The 16,792-nt window shown below is 38.3% G+C and overlaps 4 protein-coding genes across 5 annotated transcripts in view; 2 read left to right on the forward strand and 2 right to left on the reverse strand.

Annotated features, from left to right (window-relative positions):
* LOC110416896 (Tetratricopeptide repeat (TPR)-like superfamily protein) overlaps positions 1 to 7,412 on the forward strand; it is a 10,048-nt gene extending 2,636 nt beyond the window's left edge. For both annotated transcript variants that reach the window (XM_021429026.2, XM_089783675.1), the window contains 13 exons: positions 1 to 206; positions 292 to 463; positions 890 to 1,005; positions 1,101 to 1,158; positions 1,361 to 1,426; positions 1,719 to 1,931; positions 2,102 to 2,153; positions 2,518 to 2,891; positions 3,013 to 3,107; positions 3,338 to 3,580; positions 3,954 to 4,597; positions 4,749 to 4,952; positions 6,846 to 7,412. The exon at positions 1 to 206 is cut by the window's left edge and continues 42 nt beyond it. In XM_021429026.2, coding sequence (XP_021284701.1) covers positions 1 to 206; positions 292 to 463; positions 890 to 1,005; positions 1,101 to 1,158; positions 1,361 to 1,426; positions 1,719 to 1,931; positions 2,102 to 2,153; positions 2,518 to 2,891; positions 3,013 to 3,107; positions 3,338 to 3,580; positions 3,954 to 4,597; positions 4,749 to 4,952; positions 6,846 to 7,024 — 2,622 coding nt within the window. In that variant the 3' untranslated portion in view covers positions 7,025 to 7,412. The remainder of the gene's footprint in view (positions 207 to 291; positions 464 to 889; positions 1,006 to 1,100; positions 1,159 to 1,360; positions 1,427 to 1,718; positions 1,932 to 2,101; positions 2,154 to 2,517; positions 2,892 to 3,012; positions 3,108 to 3,337; positions 3,581 to 3,953; positions 4,598 to 4,748; positions 4,953 to 6,845) is intronic.
* A 1,685-nt stretch (positions 7,413 to 9,097) lies between these two features.
* Positions 9,098 to 12,704, reverse strand: LOC110416912 (Calcineurin-like metallo-phosphoesterase superfamily protein). The gene is given in 10 exon segments (XM_021429054.1): positions 9,098 to 9,393; positions 9,879 to 10,118; positions 10,196 to 10,424; positions 10,626 to 10,733; positions 11,108 to 11,248; positions 11,433 to 11,493; positions 11,610 to 11,731; positions 11,826 to 12,053; positions 12,266 to 12,369; positions 12,372 to 12,704. Coding segments are annotated over 10 exon segments (1,338 nt in total). The 5' UTR covers positions 12,394 to 12,704; the 3' UTR covers positions 9,098 to 9,310.
* Positions 12,705 to 12,996: 292 nt separating this feature from the next.
* LOC110417423 (secondary thiamine-phosphate synthase enzyme) lies at positions 12,997 to 15,538 on the forward strand. Its single transcript, XM_021429784.2, has 7 exons — positions 12,997 to 13,287; positions 13,380 to 13,440; positions 13,517 to 13,611; positions 13,725 to 13,758; positions 13,891 to 13,945; positions 14,043 to 14,085; positions 15,236 to 15,538. Exons 1-7 carry the CDS (start codon positions 13,099 to 13,101, stop codon positions 15,305 to 15,307), a joined length of 549 nt encoding a protein of 182 aa, XP_021285459.1. The 5' UTR covers positions 12,997 to 13,098; the 3' UTR covers positions 15,308 to 15,538.
* Positions 15,539 to 15,715: 177 nt separating this feature from the next.
* On the reverse strand, positions 15,716 to 16,624 carry LOC110417424 (calcium-binding protein CML37-like; the record flags this gene model as incomplete). The annotated part of the gene is given in 3 exon segments (XM_021429785.2): positions 15,716 to 16,305; positions 16,308 to 16,365; positions 16,367 to 16,624. Coding segments are annotated over 3 exon segments (729 nt in total), but the record flags the coding sequence as incomplete, so codon positions are not given.
* Positions 16,625 to 16,792: the final 168 nt, after the last annotated feature.

Genomic DNA, 16,792 nt, shown 5'->3' on the forward strand with positions numbered 1-16,792 from the left:
AGTTTAGAATATAATGTGGAAACTTTCAACGAGTCCATATATTCGTGGAAGAATACTTGTTCTTTGGCTGCTATGTCTGCCAGAAACTCTTATCAACGCGCTTTGCACTTAGCCCCATGGCAGGCTAACATCTATATTGACATTGCAATTTGTTCTGATCTTATCTCTTCGTTCAGCATGGATTATACACATGATCGTTGTACTTGGTAAGATCTTTGCTGGTGTTGGTTTTACATAACTATTTCATGTTCGTGTAAATTCGTGCTTTTGTCTTAATATCTTTTTTATCAGGCAACTATCAGAGAAGATGACATTTGGGGCTTTAGTACTAGAGGGTGACAATTATGAGTTCTGGGTGGCTCTGGGCTGTTTGTCTGACTGTAATGCATTGAAACAGCATGCTTTAATTCGGGGACTGCAATTGGATGTGTCTTTAGCTAATGCTTGGGCATATCTTGGAAAGGTACCATCTACTGTTTTAGAACTCTTTCACTTTTATTTTCCTGGTCTTAGTTTGTAATTTTAAAATATGCGAACCAAACAGTGTTATTTATTTTTAAATTGACTAATGTTGCATGTGTAATGCATTGAGTTTGTTGAAAAATAAATCCTATATAGGTAGGCTATGTAATCTTTTGGAAGAAAGTTAATTATTTCATTTTGATGTCATATTTAATAGATGCTTAGCAGTTTGTTTCCTGAGTCTGTTATGCATTAGATGTCATGTTCAGCTGATGGTTAGGAGCATGAGAATAAGTATTTGCAATTCCTAGCTTAAATGCAACCTTGAGGTCAACCTTTGAAGTGTGTGGTTAAGCTTGTCCTGATCCATACTGGTTTTTATGAATCTAATTGTTGATAGGCATCTAACAATGCTGTGTTTTGACAGCTTTATAGAGAAGAGAATGAGAAGGAATTGGCTAGGAAAGCATTTGACTGTTCTAGAGGTATAGATCCATCATTGGCATTACCATGGGCGGGCATGTCAGCTGATACTCATACTGGGTAAAATTCCTGATTTAATTCTTTGTAACAAAATGTTTAGAAACGATTTGTTGGTAGATAGCCTTTTCAACACCGAGACATATTTGATTTTGTAGGGAGTCAACATCAGATGATGCTTTTGAGAGCTGCCTACGTGCCACGCAGATATTACCTGTAAGTGTTGATATCAGGCTATGCTCTTCCATAGGGTTCATGATGGAAAAATTAACCTTGAATTGGCAGTTCATATGGTCATAATTCAAATTAATCTATGGATGCAGTAATCATCTCCTAGTGAAACAGTTTAAGGGAAGGATTGACAGTGCTTTTTACAAATACTTGTGCAACAGTACTCAGAGCTTTGCTGTATGTGCAGGTTGCAGAGTTCCAAATTGGTCTTGCTAAGCTTGCTTTGCATTCAGGGAACCTTTCATCTTCACAGGTATATTCATTAAAATGTTACAGAAAAGGAAACATCCTCTGGAAAAAAAAGAAATATGAGAGCACCACATAAGTCTATTGAAATTAAAATAATTCCTGATAAGTGGAATGGCGATCGTAATACTAAAAGGAAGTCATAACCACTCAAATAGTTGCTGTATACCACTATTTGGATTTATTTTTATTTCAAGACACTTATCCTCTATTCTCCTGAAAGATATACCTTTAGCCAGAGCTGATAAGAAACATACTTTAACGAGCATTTATGTGATAGTTCTAGTATTCTGTAACAGGTATTTGGAGCTATCCAGCAGGCAGTGCAACGCGCGCCTCATTATCATGAATCCCATAATTTAAATGGGCTAGTGTGTGAGGCACGTTTCCATTTTCAAGCTGCCATTGCTTCTTATAGACTAGCACGTTATGCCACCACCATTTCATCAGGCACTGTCTTGAAATCTCATTTGAAAGACATATCAACTAATTTGGCCAGATCACTTTGTAAGGTAAAAAACTCTGCACTTTTCCCCTTTTTAAATGTGTAGTTCTTGTAGACTTGTGTTGCTGTACTCTTTTATTTAATCTTCTTGTCACACACTCTAAGATAAAATGTGTTGTTTATCCTTTCGTTTGATAAGCAAAAGCTTTTCTTTTGTCTTTTATTGAGTGGGTGCAGGCAGGGAGTGCCATAGATGCTGTGCAAGAATGTGAAGACTTGAAGAGAGAAGGTTTGTTATTCTATTGATATCTGGTTATTATTGCTCGTTCTTATTTTTTCATATTGATATGCGTTAGTCTGGCAGGGGAAAGAGTTGGAATTGTGTATCATTGGTTTTTCTTTTCTTTTTTTAATCAGTACTATAACATTTCACATAATGTTAATTCAATGTGCAGCCACTGACATAACAGTGTCAAGCACAATAGGTGTTTTCTTGGGAAAGCATACAGTTTTGGTCTTTCAATGGCTATCATGTTTTTTGCTGACCAAATTGGGAACACTTGGATAAAGTACATAGTTAACTTTGGACTTCACTAGATTTTATGTTTGAACTTACGAAAAGTGTGATTTAATCTCTTTCACTTTTTTTTAAGGTATGCTTGATACAGAAGGTTTGCAAATATATGCTTTCTCCTTATGGCAACTTGGTGAGCATGAGGCAGCGCTCTCCGTGACTAGAACCCTAGCTGCCAGTGTTTCTACCATGGATAGGACATCTGCAGCTGTGTCTGTTACTTTCATTTGTAGATTGCTGTACTACATTTCTGGACAGGATTCTGCAATTGTTAGCATTCTGAAAATGCCAAAGGAACTATTTCAGAGTTCAAAAATAAGCTTTATTGTCTCTGCCATTAATGTTCTGGATCAGAATGCTAGCCTGGAATCAATTGTTTCTAGCAGTCGTTACTTTCTTGCATCACATGGGGAGATCACTGGAATGCACTATCTAATCGCACTTAGTAAACTAGTAAGCTTTTTTAGTTGGTTGTTTAAGCATGAATGAGCCTTTTAGATTGAGTTTTCAAATCTGAGCTAGGTTTAGGTCATACACATTTTAAATGGATATCGCTATACCTTTGGTTATGCAGATTAAACATGGGACAGAACACCACCTTGGATTTCAGAGTGGAGTCAGTCATCTTAGAAAAGCTCTTCATATGTACCCTAACAGTAATTTACTAAGGTATATTTTAATTCTAGCAAGTAATTTGTGGAAGTTTCTAAGCAACAATTAGTCTTTTTTTTTTTGTTAAGTATTTTGTGTTATTTCTGAGAGTAGTTTGACACCAAGCGTACTGCTTGTGTACATGCTGATGACCTAATTAATTATAGAATTGAGTATATAATATTCTTCACTTTAAGCTTTTTGCAAACCTACTTCTTGTACTTCTAACATGAGCATGGTGGAAACAGGAACCTACTTAGTTATCTTTTGCTGGCCAGTGAAGAATGGGGAAATACTCATGTTTCAAGTAGATGCTTCGTCGTCAATGCTTCTGACTCTAAGAATAAAGAAGGCTTAAAATTGGCCTGGGAGATCTTCAGTGCTGGGACAGTTGCTTGCCATGCGATGGGCAATAGCAAACCAAGGTTTTCTTTCCCGACATGTGGCTGTCAATGCCCAAGTGGTTCTGGAGTTATGCAAGAACTGCAGAAGTATATTTACTATTTCCTGTTGTCAGTTTGAATATTTCTTTCATAACTTTTGACTTGTAGGTTATGAATTTAGAAAACAAATTGGGTTTTTCTGTGCTTTCTAGGATCAGGATGTTATTGCAGTCTCTGCATGGAATACATTATGCAATTCCTAAATTTGATGTACCTAGCATGAACAACTTTACATACCTTCCTTTCCTCTACTTTAAGAAACTCCCACATGCATCCGATCCCCTCAAAAGGGAGGACATAAGTCTCTTTAATTAGTCAGCAAAAGAGTCTATGAAGACTTTTGTTGCAGTTGTAGTCTGAACTGTTTTTGTTGGTTTATGTAATTAAAGATAACATCTTGTTTGTGTTTTCAATAATGCAGGTGCTTACGGCAAGAGCCATGGAACCATAATGCACGATACTTGCTTGTGCTTAATCTTTTACAGAAGGCGCGAGAAGAGAGATTTCCTATAAATGTTTGTATCATACTTGAACGTCTCATAATTGTTGCTCTTTCTGATGAGTTCTATTCTGGAAAAGAAGCCTGTTGTCAATATCAGAAGTTTCAGCTTTATCTATGTGCTTCTGAAATTTTTTTGCAAAGGGGGAATATAATTGGCTGTATCAACCACTCAAAAAGTGCTTCAGCACTTTTGCTTCCCGATAGCTACCAGTTTTTTGGGCACTTATTATTATGTCGTGCTTATGCTGCAGAAGGCAATTTTAAAAATTCAAAAGAAGAGTATGAAAGGTGCTTGGAGCTTAAGACAGATTTTCATGCTGGTTGGATATGCCTAAAATTAATGGAATCTCAATATGAACTGCAAACCTTTTCAAACGTTGTTGAGTTAAGGTTCAAGGAATGCTTGAAAGGGTGGAATAATTCATGGAATATGTGGATGGCTGTATATGGTTTAGTGATGGGCCTGACATGCATATGGAATCAGGATTTTCCTTCTGCAGAGAAATTTCTGGAGCAAGCTTGTTCATTAGCCAATTCGGAGAGCTGCATTTTCCTTTGTCATGGTATCCACCTATTAATGGAGATTTGGTTTTAGGATGACCTCTAAGTGTCACAATACTGCTTTAAAGTTTAACTACGTATATTTTTTTATCTTCCTTTTTTGTGCTTTAGTTGATCCCTCTTCACATGGAAATTATATCATTGATGGTTCAGGTGTCACTTTTATGGAGTTAGCACGGCTGTTTCATGATTCGCAATTTTTATCAAGTGCCATAAGGAGTCTCTGTAAAACCCATATGACTTCCTTGGTCCCAGTACCTATTGTCTCAGCATTGTTGGCCCAAGCAGAAGGAAGCCTTGGTTCTAGGAAAAAATGGGAGAGAAACCTTCGTCTTGAATGGTTTTCTTGGCCACCAGGTTCACTCCCTGCCCACCCTCTCTTTCTACTGTCGTTCTGTCTGTTTCATTTTTTTTATTTCCTTTTTATATATATTTTTGCCACTAAGGGTGTATGTGTGTACATGTGTGTGAGAGATGAGGAACTGATCCTGCTACTGCCTTACATAGAAAGCAGCTATGGTGGGGAAATACTTTTCCCTCCTTTGGTCAGCTAGTTATGGTGGGAATTGTTCCTAAGTTGCTTCCCAAGTAAAAGAGCTCCCTTTATTGGGGCATTTTTCTTCCAAACTGCTGTCGGAGGAAATTTTTTATACCGCTTCTAGTAATTATTGATCACAAATGGAAGTCACAATAAAACAATTGCACCTCAAAGCATCCTCTTTTACTTAGTCTTCATCTGCACATGTCTCCCCTGTAACCAATCTACCTCATTACGAAGTAGATTTAAAATGGGCAGAGCCTCAAACCCCCAATCTGGTACATTTCTCAAAAACTGAATATTCCATATCAACACCCAGGTTAATGAAGGCCTCCTTATTTCTAGCCACATAAAAATCATGCCAGAAAGAGTCGATGAAGAGTGCTCACCTTCAATTTCAACAGAAATATTAGCTAAAAACTCATGTCATCCCTTTCTAATCCACTTCCAAATGCTTACAGCAGAAGGATTTCTACACTCAGAAAGTCAACCATTACATGTCTCCCCACACTTGACATGAATGAATGACCTCCAGAGTGGTATTTTTGTCTGCCAAGAGTCTCCTAAGCCCTTTATGAAGGTTGGTCTTAATAAAGGAAAAGGAGATTAGTGGTTTACCCAACTATTTCTATTAGTTGTTCGGCTACTCCCATTTAACCAAATGTTGCTTCAAATTGTTGCCCCTACTTCCTCAAAGAATTCTCCTTCAGATGTTTTAACTTCCTTTAGCCACCAAGCAAGGATGTGATAAAGAAACAAGAAGTAAATGGGGAAGTTTGGGAGAGTGTTTTAAATACCACCTCTTAAAGGATGAATGGCTAAATACCCAAATAAGCCCCTGAACTATATCAAAAAAATCAATTCAGCCTTTATCATTTTATCGCGTTTAAATAAGCCCCTAAACTGTTATTTTGGGTCAAGTAAACTCCTCTCTTTAACCGTTGACTAACTTCCATTAGTTAAAGGTACATGTGGCACTTTTATATCATGTCATTTACTACGTGGCAAATGATGTGGTTTTAAATATTGTTGATTAGGATTGAGTAAATAGGTAAAAGAGTAAGCACACAAATCCTAATTAATAATAATTAATGCCACGTTATCTATCATGTGGCAGATTACATGGTATAAAAGTGTCACATGTATAGTTGACTAATGGAAGTTAGTCAATTTGTTAGGGAGAGGGGTTTATTTGACCCGAAATAAAAGTTCATGAGCTTATTTGAATGCAATAAAAGGATAGGGATTGAATTGATTTTTGTGACATGGTTCAAGGGCTTATTTGGATATTTAGCTAAGATGAATAGACCAAAAATAAGATTTAACTGAATGAAACTATATGAACCTCAATATTTGAAGAAAGAAATGAGAACATTATGATTTTATTTAGCACCAATGATAGTAATGGGCCTCTAATAATATATTAGATCAATCGGTTTATCCAAGTCTTGCAAAATGGGAACTCGCAGCATTAAGTCTGTAGAGTAATTGACTGGTGCAGGGCATTAGTATTCATTGTGTCTATGGATGTTCTTGCTATGAATTGACAGCTGCATCCTTCTAGGCATAGGTTGACTCTATTATAGTAAATCGAAGCTTATAAGCTGGCTTGATAAATAAATGTGCTTTGATTGTGATGATTAAAATTTTGTTACTAGTACAAGTAGCTATGTCTGTAATGATAATTCAGATAAGTTTTCTGTTTTATGCAGAAATGAGACCTGCAGAGCTCTTTTTTCAAATGCATTTGCTTGCAAGACAGATGGAATCTGATTCTGACAGTTCATCCAGGGTGGAGTGCTGTCAAAGTCCCCAGCAATGGGTTCTTCGGGCAATCCATGCAAACCCTTCTAACTTGAGATATTGGAAAGTTCTGCAAAAGCTTGTGTAACTACTCAGTCTCAATTCTGCAAATTGGACAACGAGAAGCAAAATTTGCAAGATTTTGTACAGAATACCTAGGACTTATTCCTCATCTTACCATTCAAGATTTTGTAGATTCTGTGTTTTCTTGCATGCAATTGATTGACCTCTATTGTCATCTCTGTAGATTATGTCATCATACTCACCCCAATGTAAGTAAAAACCGTCATTGTAATTTGCTGAAGAAATTGCAGCTGCTTCCTTAAAACTTAGGCTTTAGTCATAATGCAAATATTGATCTGAAGATGTCATTGCAGAAAATTGTGATTATAGCTTCTAATCGGGTTCTGTAGGAATTTTTTGTGGATTTCATCATTGGATTGTCTTAAATATGGTTTTATTGAAGATTTTACTCATTGCAGTAAAGTTGTCAATGTGTTGCTAGTTGCTTTAGCTACCGCAAAATTTCATTCATTTGTTCTTGATATCCCATGTGACCCAAGCTGTTGTTATGCCAAGGGACACAATGGTAGTCTCATCTTCTCGAAGTATGTCAGAAAGAACGCAGAAAATGTTTGAAAACATCCAAATTCTTTACAAAATCAAAGTGGGGTTACAACCTGTTCCTCCATTATGCGAAGCATCAGAATTCTGCAATTCCTCACAATCGCCAACTTAGCTCATGGTCCTGACCATCATCATGGAGCAAGAGGTCGCTCATGCTCCTTGCATGAGTCCGTCTCAAGCTCTCTTAAGAATTGATTCACTACTCAGCAATATTCTTGGAACTTAGAAACATGCAAGAACATGCACATTATTCTGTTTGTATCACCATGTTTTGATTCTTGAGCTCTGGCATTTTAGAGAAAACCGGTGTTAAAGTATGGGCTAGAGCATAGCAGCAATCACACGGTGGTTATCTTATGCTCAAGCTCAGATGGATCTCAGCCCATTAAAGAAAGAGGATCTCGGAGAGTGATTAAAATTTAAAAGTCAAGCCCTGGTCCCATGGAGGGACGAGCATTGAGATCATGCACGAGGCAGTTTCTAACCAGTTGGGCTGGGGAGTATTTAGACCTAAGAGAAGGAATTCAATCAAGTTTCTGGCCTTCTATCTTATGCTGTCCCCTTTAAGCACTCCTTGATAATTGTACGATAGCAGTTGCATTCTTTTCAGGCGTCAGCAGCTGGCAGCTGCAGGCCTGCAACTTGCCTTCCAGCTAAAAGCTCCAACATGACAACCCCAAATGCGAAGCCGGGAGTGGATGAGCACCAAATAGATAGTCTGTGCTGGCAGCTGAATTGCAGGACGAGCATGACTGTTCATTCACATATGACTTCTAAGCCTGCAGCAGCAGCCACAAAGCAAGCAGCCAGGCGGAAAAGTGTCAAATCTTGCCCTTTCAGACCAACGCTGCTTAGGCTTCTCCACAGGCCATAGGCTCTGGATTGCTCTTTTGTTTACAAAGCATTCCTTGGCGATCTTCAAGCAGAATTCAACGTCTGCCGCTTTGATTTCTCAGCTTCCTTCTTGACCCTTCGATCGGCGGGACACCTAAACTTGAACTCCCCAACGGCCTGCTCATTAAGTAACTTACCGACGGATCTTAGAGAGATGAGATTTCTCACACCAAAGCTAAACATATTTCGTTCTAGCTAGTGTCAAGGGCTCAAGGCTATCCTAAGCTTTCTTTTAAACCCAGCAGCATACTGTAAAATCAATGTATCGTCTCTCAATTTCTGATCCCAGCCTGTCAGTATTTGATCAACTATAATTTGAAATTCAATACCAACCAACTGGTAAGGATCATCATGACACAAACCGCCGTAGATTGCAACTCGAAAACCATTATTAAGACCCAAAAGGGATCTCTGTGATTAAATTTAGGCTTTAACAAATCAACTGACGCAAATTGAAGGATATGAGGCTACCTTTTGTTCTATAATAATTGCATATAAGCCTTCAAATTATCACTTTCAACACCATTTAGTTACAAAAATTTGTTTTAAATGAAAAACACGAACAGTAAATGTAAATTCCAAGTGCATTACTTCCCAAAGTGTTCATCAGCCAAAGGATTAATCCACACAGTCCAATCACTTGATTTGTAAAACATGTAAATTAGATGCACAATTTGAAAATCCATTACATCAGGAAGTCAACTCTTGTTATCATCCCAAGCTAATATTATCAAATTGATACCAGAAAAGGAATACACAATTTAGCTTATCCTAGCACCAATTAGTGAGTCAGAGTTATTACATTTCTTGGTTTCTGATGATCTCTGTACCCAACTCCATATTGAACACATGGTCAATCAATCTTGCATTTGCTGAGGCACATCCGGCGGACTATTGTTGCCGCATAAATCAGTCCTACCAAAGCAAGAAGCAACACTGCAACAATGGACAAAAAGGAAATCCATGATAAGAAAACGGTATCTTGAAAGAAATATAGAATTGAATACTGCCCAGACTCCAAGATTTACGTGAATTCGTGCAATTAAAACCATCAAGCAAGAAACAGAGAAATATAATTGGTTTTTTACCTTTACTTGGTAAAGAAAAATACTTGCGGAAATTAGAAGATGGTGCACCTATGAGAAATTATTGTAAAGCTAGCTGATCAAACAACTACCAGTAGTTCTAGGATTCAATATCAAAAGCAAGCCAACAATCTGCCAGTCTTTGGTTCATGGTTTCTGCACTTCTTAGATGGTAGTTTCATTTTGCATTACTGCAACATATCCGCCATGTTCCACTATCCTGTTTCCTCCCAGACATTTTTGTGTGCTATAAATTTTTTAATGCTACTAAAATGAGGTAAAATGAAGGCTAGATGGATTTGACAAGGAAAACCATAAGCATCAAGAACAACTTACAAGCTAAAACAGAATAGACCAGAATAGCCAAGCGATATTTAACAATCCATGGTAACATCACTTCCAGAGAGCAGTGCCTCCGATCTTGTCTTGCTTTAATTGTAGAATTCTGTGCTTGCAATTCTGATAATGAAATATTTACACCAGTCACAGGAAGTCCATTTATATCGCAGACTTGAATTTTCAAGGTCACTGGAAATGCATCCCAATCTATCTCAATGGCTCCAAAATTTGGTTCACCTATAGAATCCAAAAACATTGAAACTCGATCAAGTGTTAACATCCAATAATTGGAAAAAAGAAGATGACAAACATACCATACGTGCATGACCTATATCTGCAAGTTTGGCTCATAACTCTCATTGTACTAGGTGTAAACCATGCCAAAAATCTCACAATGAAATGCAACGGTGATGGGAGCACCTTCTCAACAGCTTGGGTTAGCCCACTTGAGGTAATGTCATACAAAGGATATCCAGCTCCACAGTCATACCGTGTAATTTCTCCAAAATGAACATCTCCACTTATGAAGAAGACTCCATCTCTCTGTTCAAGAAAAAAAAACCATTATAATGGCAAAATAGATGTCTATAATAACCTCCCCTCAGACCAGAAGATGAAAAGATAAAGGGGAAGGGGAGACTATCGAACAAATCACTGCTTATTTGAAGAGACAGGAGAACAAAATTGAAAGTAGTTCAGCTGAAATAGAGGTGCATGACACGAATATGTGTCGATGATTATTACCTTAGTATCTGCTATCAACTTAAAAAGGCGATTCCTCTCCTTGGGAAAACGTCCCCAAGACTCCATATAAAACAAGGGGCCAGTTGTAGCTGAAAGATTTGATATAACCTGAAGTAAAGGCAGATACAGTCACTAAGTCATGCCGAGTATCATAAACTGGAAAAACAAAAGCAATATGAAAATGCAAATTAGAATCCTTTCTAGAGAAATTAAAGTGAAAAATCTTAAGTAAAGGGTAAAGGAATCATCTCTGATTAAAATTCAGGCAAATATAGGAATACGGAATACTGATGCATCCATCATCCAATACGTATATTTCTGACAAAAATGTGCTGCTAATTATGGCTTAGAGAGAGAACAAACAGCTTCAGGGTGTTGGCATATGAATTTTTTTCTAACAAGGAGCTCATTTACAACAAAGATATATTGAATGAGAAGATTCAATATAGAACTTTCACAATTGAAGTAGATATTTGACATACCTGAATGGAAGAGCCAATTATGGTAATGGTTGATGGTGGACCCCTCAACTCTTTCCCTAACCAAGACCATTGTGATTCCCCCAAGACACTTCCATCACTAGATATAGGATCTCTGTGATATCGAGTATCTAATAGGATAATCTGAGGAAGCTAGTTGACCACAATTAGTAGAAGTCTATTTATAGGTGAAGAGTCAGTTATTGTGGTAGAAAGAAAGAGAGGGAGAGACAAAAATCTCATAGTCAAGAAAAAACATTTCACTCACTAGATTTTAATCCATCAGTAGAGAAAAGGCAATAGTTGGAAAGCATTTTGCAAGTTATACCTTGACTTGTTTACTTGGAGGGCCTAATGTGTAAGATGTGTAAACACCAGCCTGCTTGCGCCTACAATATGAAAGCCGTGAAGATGGCCAATAATCCTCAATTAAGTTAGATAAAGGGAGCAAATAGATTATTGCAATGGAAAGCAGTCGGGTAGAAGGGGTGAAAGCAAGGGTGACCTGGGACTATCTTGGGGTTCATCTAAGAAATCAAGGAGAAGCCTCTGATTAGTAATTTTCTGAGAAAATTCTTTGCCAGCATCATTGAGTCCATAATCATGATCATCCCAAGTACCAATGACCTACAGCGATAGATTATAGTTACAATAATGTATTTAAAGTAGTTGTGTGCAATGTGGATATAAGAAAAGAAGATAGTAAGTAATGAGTGTTAACCTTAGCATTGGCGCGAAGACGAGAATAACCGGGAATGTTCTTAGCCATATTGTATCTGGAAAGCATTTGGGAGTGAGAGGAAGGAACGAACCTGGGAACATTCCTCCAGGGACCAATAGTCCTTTCCTTTCCCAGAATCTTGAAAGGCCGTCTAATGTCTCCATATATGTTGTCACCAAGCCATATGAATACTTGGGGATCAAACTTGTTGATGGCGTCCCAGATGGGCTGCACCACCACCCAATCAGGCGGTCACCCACCACCATACATGAAGAAAACTACTAGAAGTATAAAAACATAAACTACTATTTGATCCATGCATCAACCATTAGTTCTATAACAATAATATAATTGCAATTACTATTATTAAGTTAAGGAACAGATTAATACTTACGATTCAAAAATGCATCAACGTTAAAAAAAAGAGTAAAGAGAAGAACCTGAGGAGCGCTTTGGTTGGCACAAGATCCGAAAGCAATGCGAGATAGCAAGTGATTATCGGCGTATGAACCGGCGCTTGCTATCAACACCTGCAAAACTCCTATACCACTGCTAGCAACCTCTCCATGTCTTCTTCGTCTTCTTCTTCTTTTAAATAATTATTTACTAACCATTGGAACCTCTGCCAGAATCAGAGATCAGAGGAGGAACAGGATTGGAAGTTCCATGAGGAAACGCACTGTTGACGTCTATCAAAAAGTGAACACTTGGCCTCAATTACTCATTATTACCCAACTTGTTTAGGCGGCGACTCATAAATTACACAAACAAACTCACCTATTGCAACCAGCACCTGTGTTAAAAGATCGATACGCATTCTCATCTGTTGGAATAAAAAACCAGACAGGTAATGCGTTGACATATGGGTTATTGGGCTGCTAGAATTAATACTTTCCAAATATATATATATATATATATATCTGAGCATATGTATCTATCTCTGTGTGTGTGTTACATCACATAAACATAGCATCCTAAAAGGGGAATATATTCGAAACTAGCCTTGCCACGAATGGTTTAAACCCAAGGTGGGCAAATGGCAGCCACGGATGAGGCTGGTAGCCCGATCCCCCAGCCACACATAGAAATTGGAATTACAAGAAGGGCCCAAACAAATATCAAAGAGGACTTTATCTGTGGAGCATAGAAAGCCCGTTTGCAAGAGCGTTATTGTAATTGCCTTTGCCAAGTCTGCCTTCTGCCCTTCTGGGTCTGGGCTTCTTCAGCTCAATAACCTGAAGTACGAAGGCTAGAGCCTTCGAGGATTGAGAAGATGCTGATGCAAAGCTCGGCGATATTTGCAACAAAGCCAGCGTCGGCACCTCTTGGGGTAAAAGCAGTGTATAGAACATCATCAGGCGATTCCAATTCCATGGCTGCTACCGTCCGCGGCCCCAAGTGGGCTCAGAAGACCATAACTCTTCCTCCCCACCGCCGAGGCTGCCATCTCGTTACCTCTCAGGTAACCAACAAGTCTATTCTACTAGCCTGATAATTCCATTTTTCTTCCCTACGGTTTCCGGGACCTTTCTTGACTTGTCTCTTGGGAGTCAGATATTGAAGGAAATTAGACCAGATTTATCGGAATTTAAGTGTGGCCTCGCTCATCTATTCTGTGAGTGTCATTGGCTTTCTAGTTTCCTCCTCTCTCTATGTGAAGTTTATCTTAAAAATGTTTTCACCAATTCCAGTGCATCACACAAGTGCTTCTCTAACCATCAATGAGAATTATGACTCGGATGTTCGTGACGACACGGAGACGTTCCTCAACAAAATAGTTCCAGAGGTAAACTTTCTTAATTTCATTTTGCCCCAGGAGGAAGGGAAGGCAGAAGTTTCTTTATTTTTTTTTCCCTAGCTTTCTAAGTGGTGCTTGGAATTTGGATGTCCATTTTTCAGGGAAGATCTGCGCCTTGGAAGCATACACTTGAAGGTTTGTTTCAGTTCCTATTTCACAACTTCGGACTCCTTACTCTTTGAACTAGACTAACATAACATGAATCCTGCTCCTGGCCTGTCAATTTGTCTATTTAGCAATTTTGAGGATTCGTTTTACCTTTTGCAGGTCCTGATGATATGCCAGCCCATATCAAATCATCAATGTTTGGCTGCTCCCTTACGTGCGTATATGATAAGATACATACACTACTTTTTATTTACTTCAAATGATTTTTGTGTTCAGTTTCCATTTCACCCCTTCTTCTTGTTATTCTACAGGATTCCTATCACAGATGGACGGCTTAACATGGGAACTTGGCAGGTAAACAACCTTTTTTTAACTTTTCAAACTATTTGAAATTCCTTCCCTTTTTTTTTTTTTTGTTCTTTTTTTTATTGTCAATAGCTAATTTAACATCTGTGGTTTTGTGATTAATAGCTTAATGAAACGTTTTGCAATATTGATGTTTAATTAGTTTATTCTAAATGCTCAACTTCTAATGGAATTTGCTTGGAGTACCACCTGCTTCATTCACATCCAGCATAGCAAGGCTGAAAAATGCATTATATTTGTCAGAGCTTTTGTTTTGTTTGTTTGTTGAAGCATTTTCAGTTCTTGTTGTACATAAGAACGTCATTGTTATGAAACTAAAAACAAGGCAATAGATGGTGATGAATGGATTCCTTGTAGTTGAACATGTCACTAAAATAGTTTCCGATCATACCGGTCATGTTGCTCCAAACTAGAATTAACTTTTGCATCAACGCTGGTTCTTCAAATGCCAGTTTTCAAGACAAACTCCAACAGTAATAATAATCTTTATTGAATAAAATAGCATAAACAGTAAAGTACACTATTTCGGAATTTGGAAGATAGAAGGTATATGGTTTTAGCGGTTTAGGCCCATCATTAATTGGATGTATTGCATATTTGTTGTGATGTCTTGTTTTCAAGTATGCCAATGGACCTTATTTGCTCATATGTATTAGTTTAAATGATGAACGGCGTGGAAGTTAAAATTTTTTATAGAAATAATATGTAGCAAAAAACACAACACTTCTTGTCATGTCTGGAATCATAACTATACTTGTTGGCCTGAACTCAGTATGTTTTTCTGTTGTACTTGTTAAGGGAATGAGCAAGCCAACAATGTGGCATTATAACCTCTCTCTCTCTCTTGAACAGTGGGCACTGTGACCTGACTTTCACACATGGACACACACATTAACTAATATAGTCCTAATACATTAACAATGATCATCCAACTGTGAGTATGGTCTTTATCAGATTTGATTGTCCATATGCACTCAAAACATGAATATTCTCATGCATCGCATCTCTTGCTTTGAATGTCATAGAGTGATTTACTCTGTGTGATTGCTTGAACTCTGGCCACATCATGTTTGAATTTGCCTCACTTTTTTCCCGCTTAAAAAATGTGCAATTTATTTTTCTCATTGTTACGCTGCAGGGAATATGGCTTTGTGAGCACCGAGATGCTCCAACAGCTCGTAAAGTGGTGGTCACCCTTAATGGCATCTGAGGTCCTAAAATATGGAGATACTCTGTTTCTTTTATCTTTGTAATGGTATTGTACTTAAAAGGTGGTTTTTGGATAAGATCTGCTTTACTTGTTGATGGTATGTTATTATTATTGTGTATTCCAGATTTTATTCAGGATTTGGTCCTGTGATAGATGAATATTTGTTAGAATGCTATAAGCTGCAAGTGTTATTTTGTCGAATGACCATTGACGGTAGGATGATACATAGGAGCGTCAGTTTGTATTAGTTGGATTGATGCTTGTTGCTGCTGAAAATAGAATCGCATGAGTTCATGTGACTCGTTGCCTCGTTTCCAACGCAGGAAACTGCAATAAAGGACGCGGAATTTGACGGATTCGAGTTCCTGTGGTAGTGTCTTAAATAGACGGAGTAGAATGTGGAAAGAATTGAGGGGTAAAAAAAATAAACGATTGTATCAATAAAAGCTCTATTTACAGAACTTAAAAATATAAAATGAGTAAACTACTTAAACAAATAAATAATGAAAAAACAGAGGCAATCCGCAGTAAAGGCTTGTGGGGTTCATGTGAAACTCCAAACGAATATGGGAAGAAGGTAATCGGTCAGCGCATCATGACAGTGAACTCGTCAAAGCTGAGTACACCGTCTCCGTTGAGATCGAAGGCACGAATCATGGCCTTGCAATCCTTGATAGACTTGGACTCACCCAGCCGACGGAGCATCTTCTCCAAACTGGCGGGGTTATGCACTCTGACACCTTCCATCACATACATCCAAAAGCGTCCCTCAGCTCTTTTTTTTCTCTCCTCCTCAGTGGAGCCTCCACCCGCCACCAGCTCCTGAAATTCATGGAACCCCGCATCCCCGTCTCCGTCCAAGTCTGATGACTTAACGGCTAATTCGGCTTCGTCCATGGACGTGGAGTGCCCTCCCGCTGTTCTTACGCACCTTTGCAATTCTTCTGCTGATAGTTTTCCGTCACCGTTTGTGTCAATGAAATCAAACACCATTTGGGGTCGGAGCTGGCCTCGCTGCCGTTACTGCTGCATCTTCTAGCATCTTCAGAATATGACTTTATTTCTTGGGGATAGTTCCCTCCTCAATCTAGCGAGTACTGATTTTGGCTGTGAATTGCTGCTAGCAGTAGTACTAGTAGTAGCAATGAAATCACCATTAGAATTCATTCTGAAAACGTCCATGTATTGATCTCTCTCTCTCTCTCTCTCTCTCTCTCTCTGGGGTGTGTCTGGGTACTCTAGCTTGTTTCGTATTGTCGGTGAATTGGTGAAAGGCGAAAAGGCACAGGTAGTAGCTAGCTGATTGTGAATTGTGATTCAACTGGGCACTAGGAGGAATGAAAGGGTATATATAGCTTCGGATTTGGATGTTTTAGAATATTGGAAAAAAATTTTTAATTGTGAATTCTGATAAGAGACAGAGTATATATAAGCCGTGGAAGGATTGATGGATAGTGTTTGGGAAATGTGGCATCAGATATGGTT

Source organism: Theobroma umbraticum, unplaced genomic scaffold, assembly GCF_002168275.2.
Source record: "Theobroma umbraticum cultivar Fairchild unplaced genomic scaffold, ASM216827v3 scaffold_51.0, whole genome shotgun sequence".
Classification (NCBI taxonomy): Eukaryota; Viridiplantae; Streptophyta; class Magnoliopsida; order Malvales; family Malvaceae; genus Theobroma; species Theobroma umbraticum.

Coding starts and splice junctions, on each gene's coding strand:
- LOC110417423 (XM_021429784.2), top strand. CDS start 13,099: ATGCTGATGCAAAGCTCGGCGATATTTGCAACAAAGCCAGCGTCGGCA. Junction 13,612..13,724: donor TCAACAAAATAGTTCCAGAG/GTAAACTTTCTT, acceptor TCCATTTTTCAG/GGAAGATCTGCGCCTTGGAA. Junction 13,759..13,890: donor TTGGAAGCATACACTTGAAG/GTTTGTTTCAGT, acceptor TACCTTTTGCAG/GTCCTGATGATATGCCAGCC.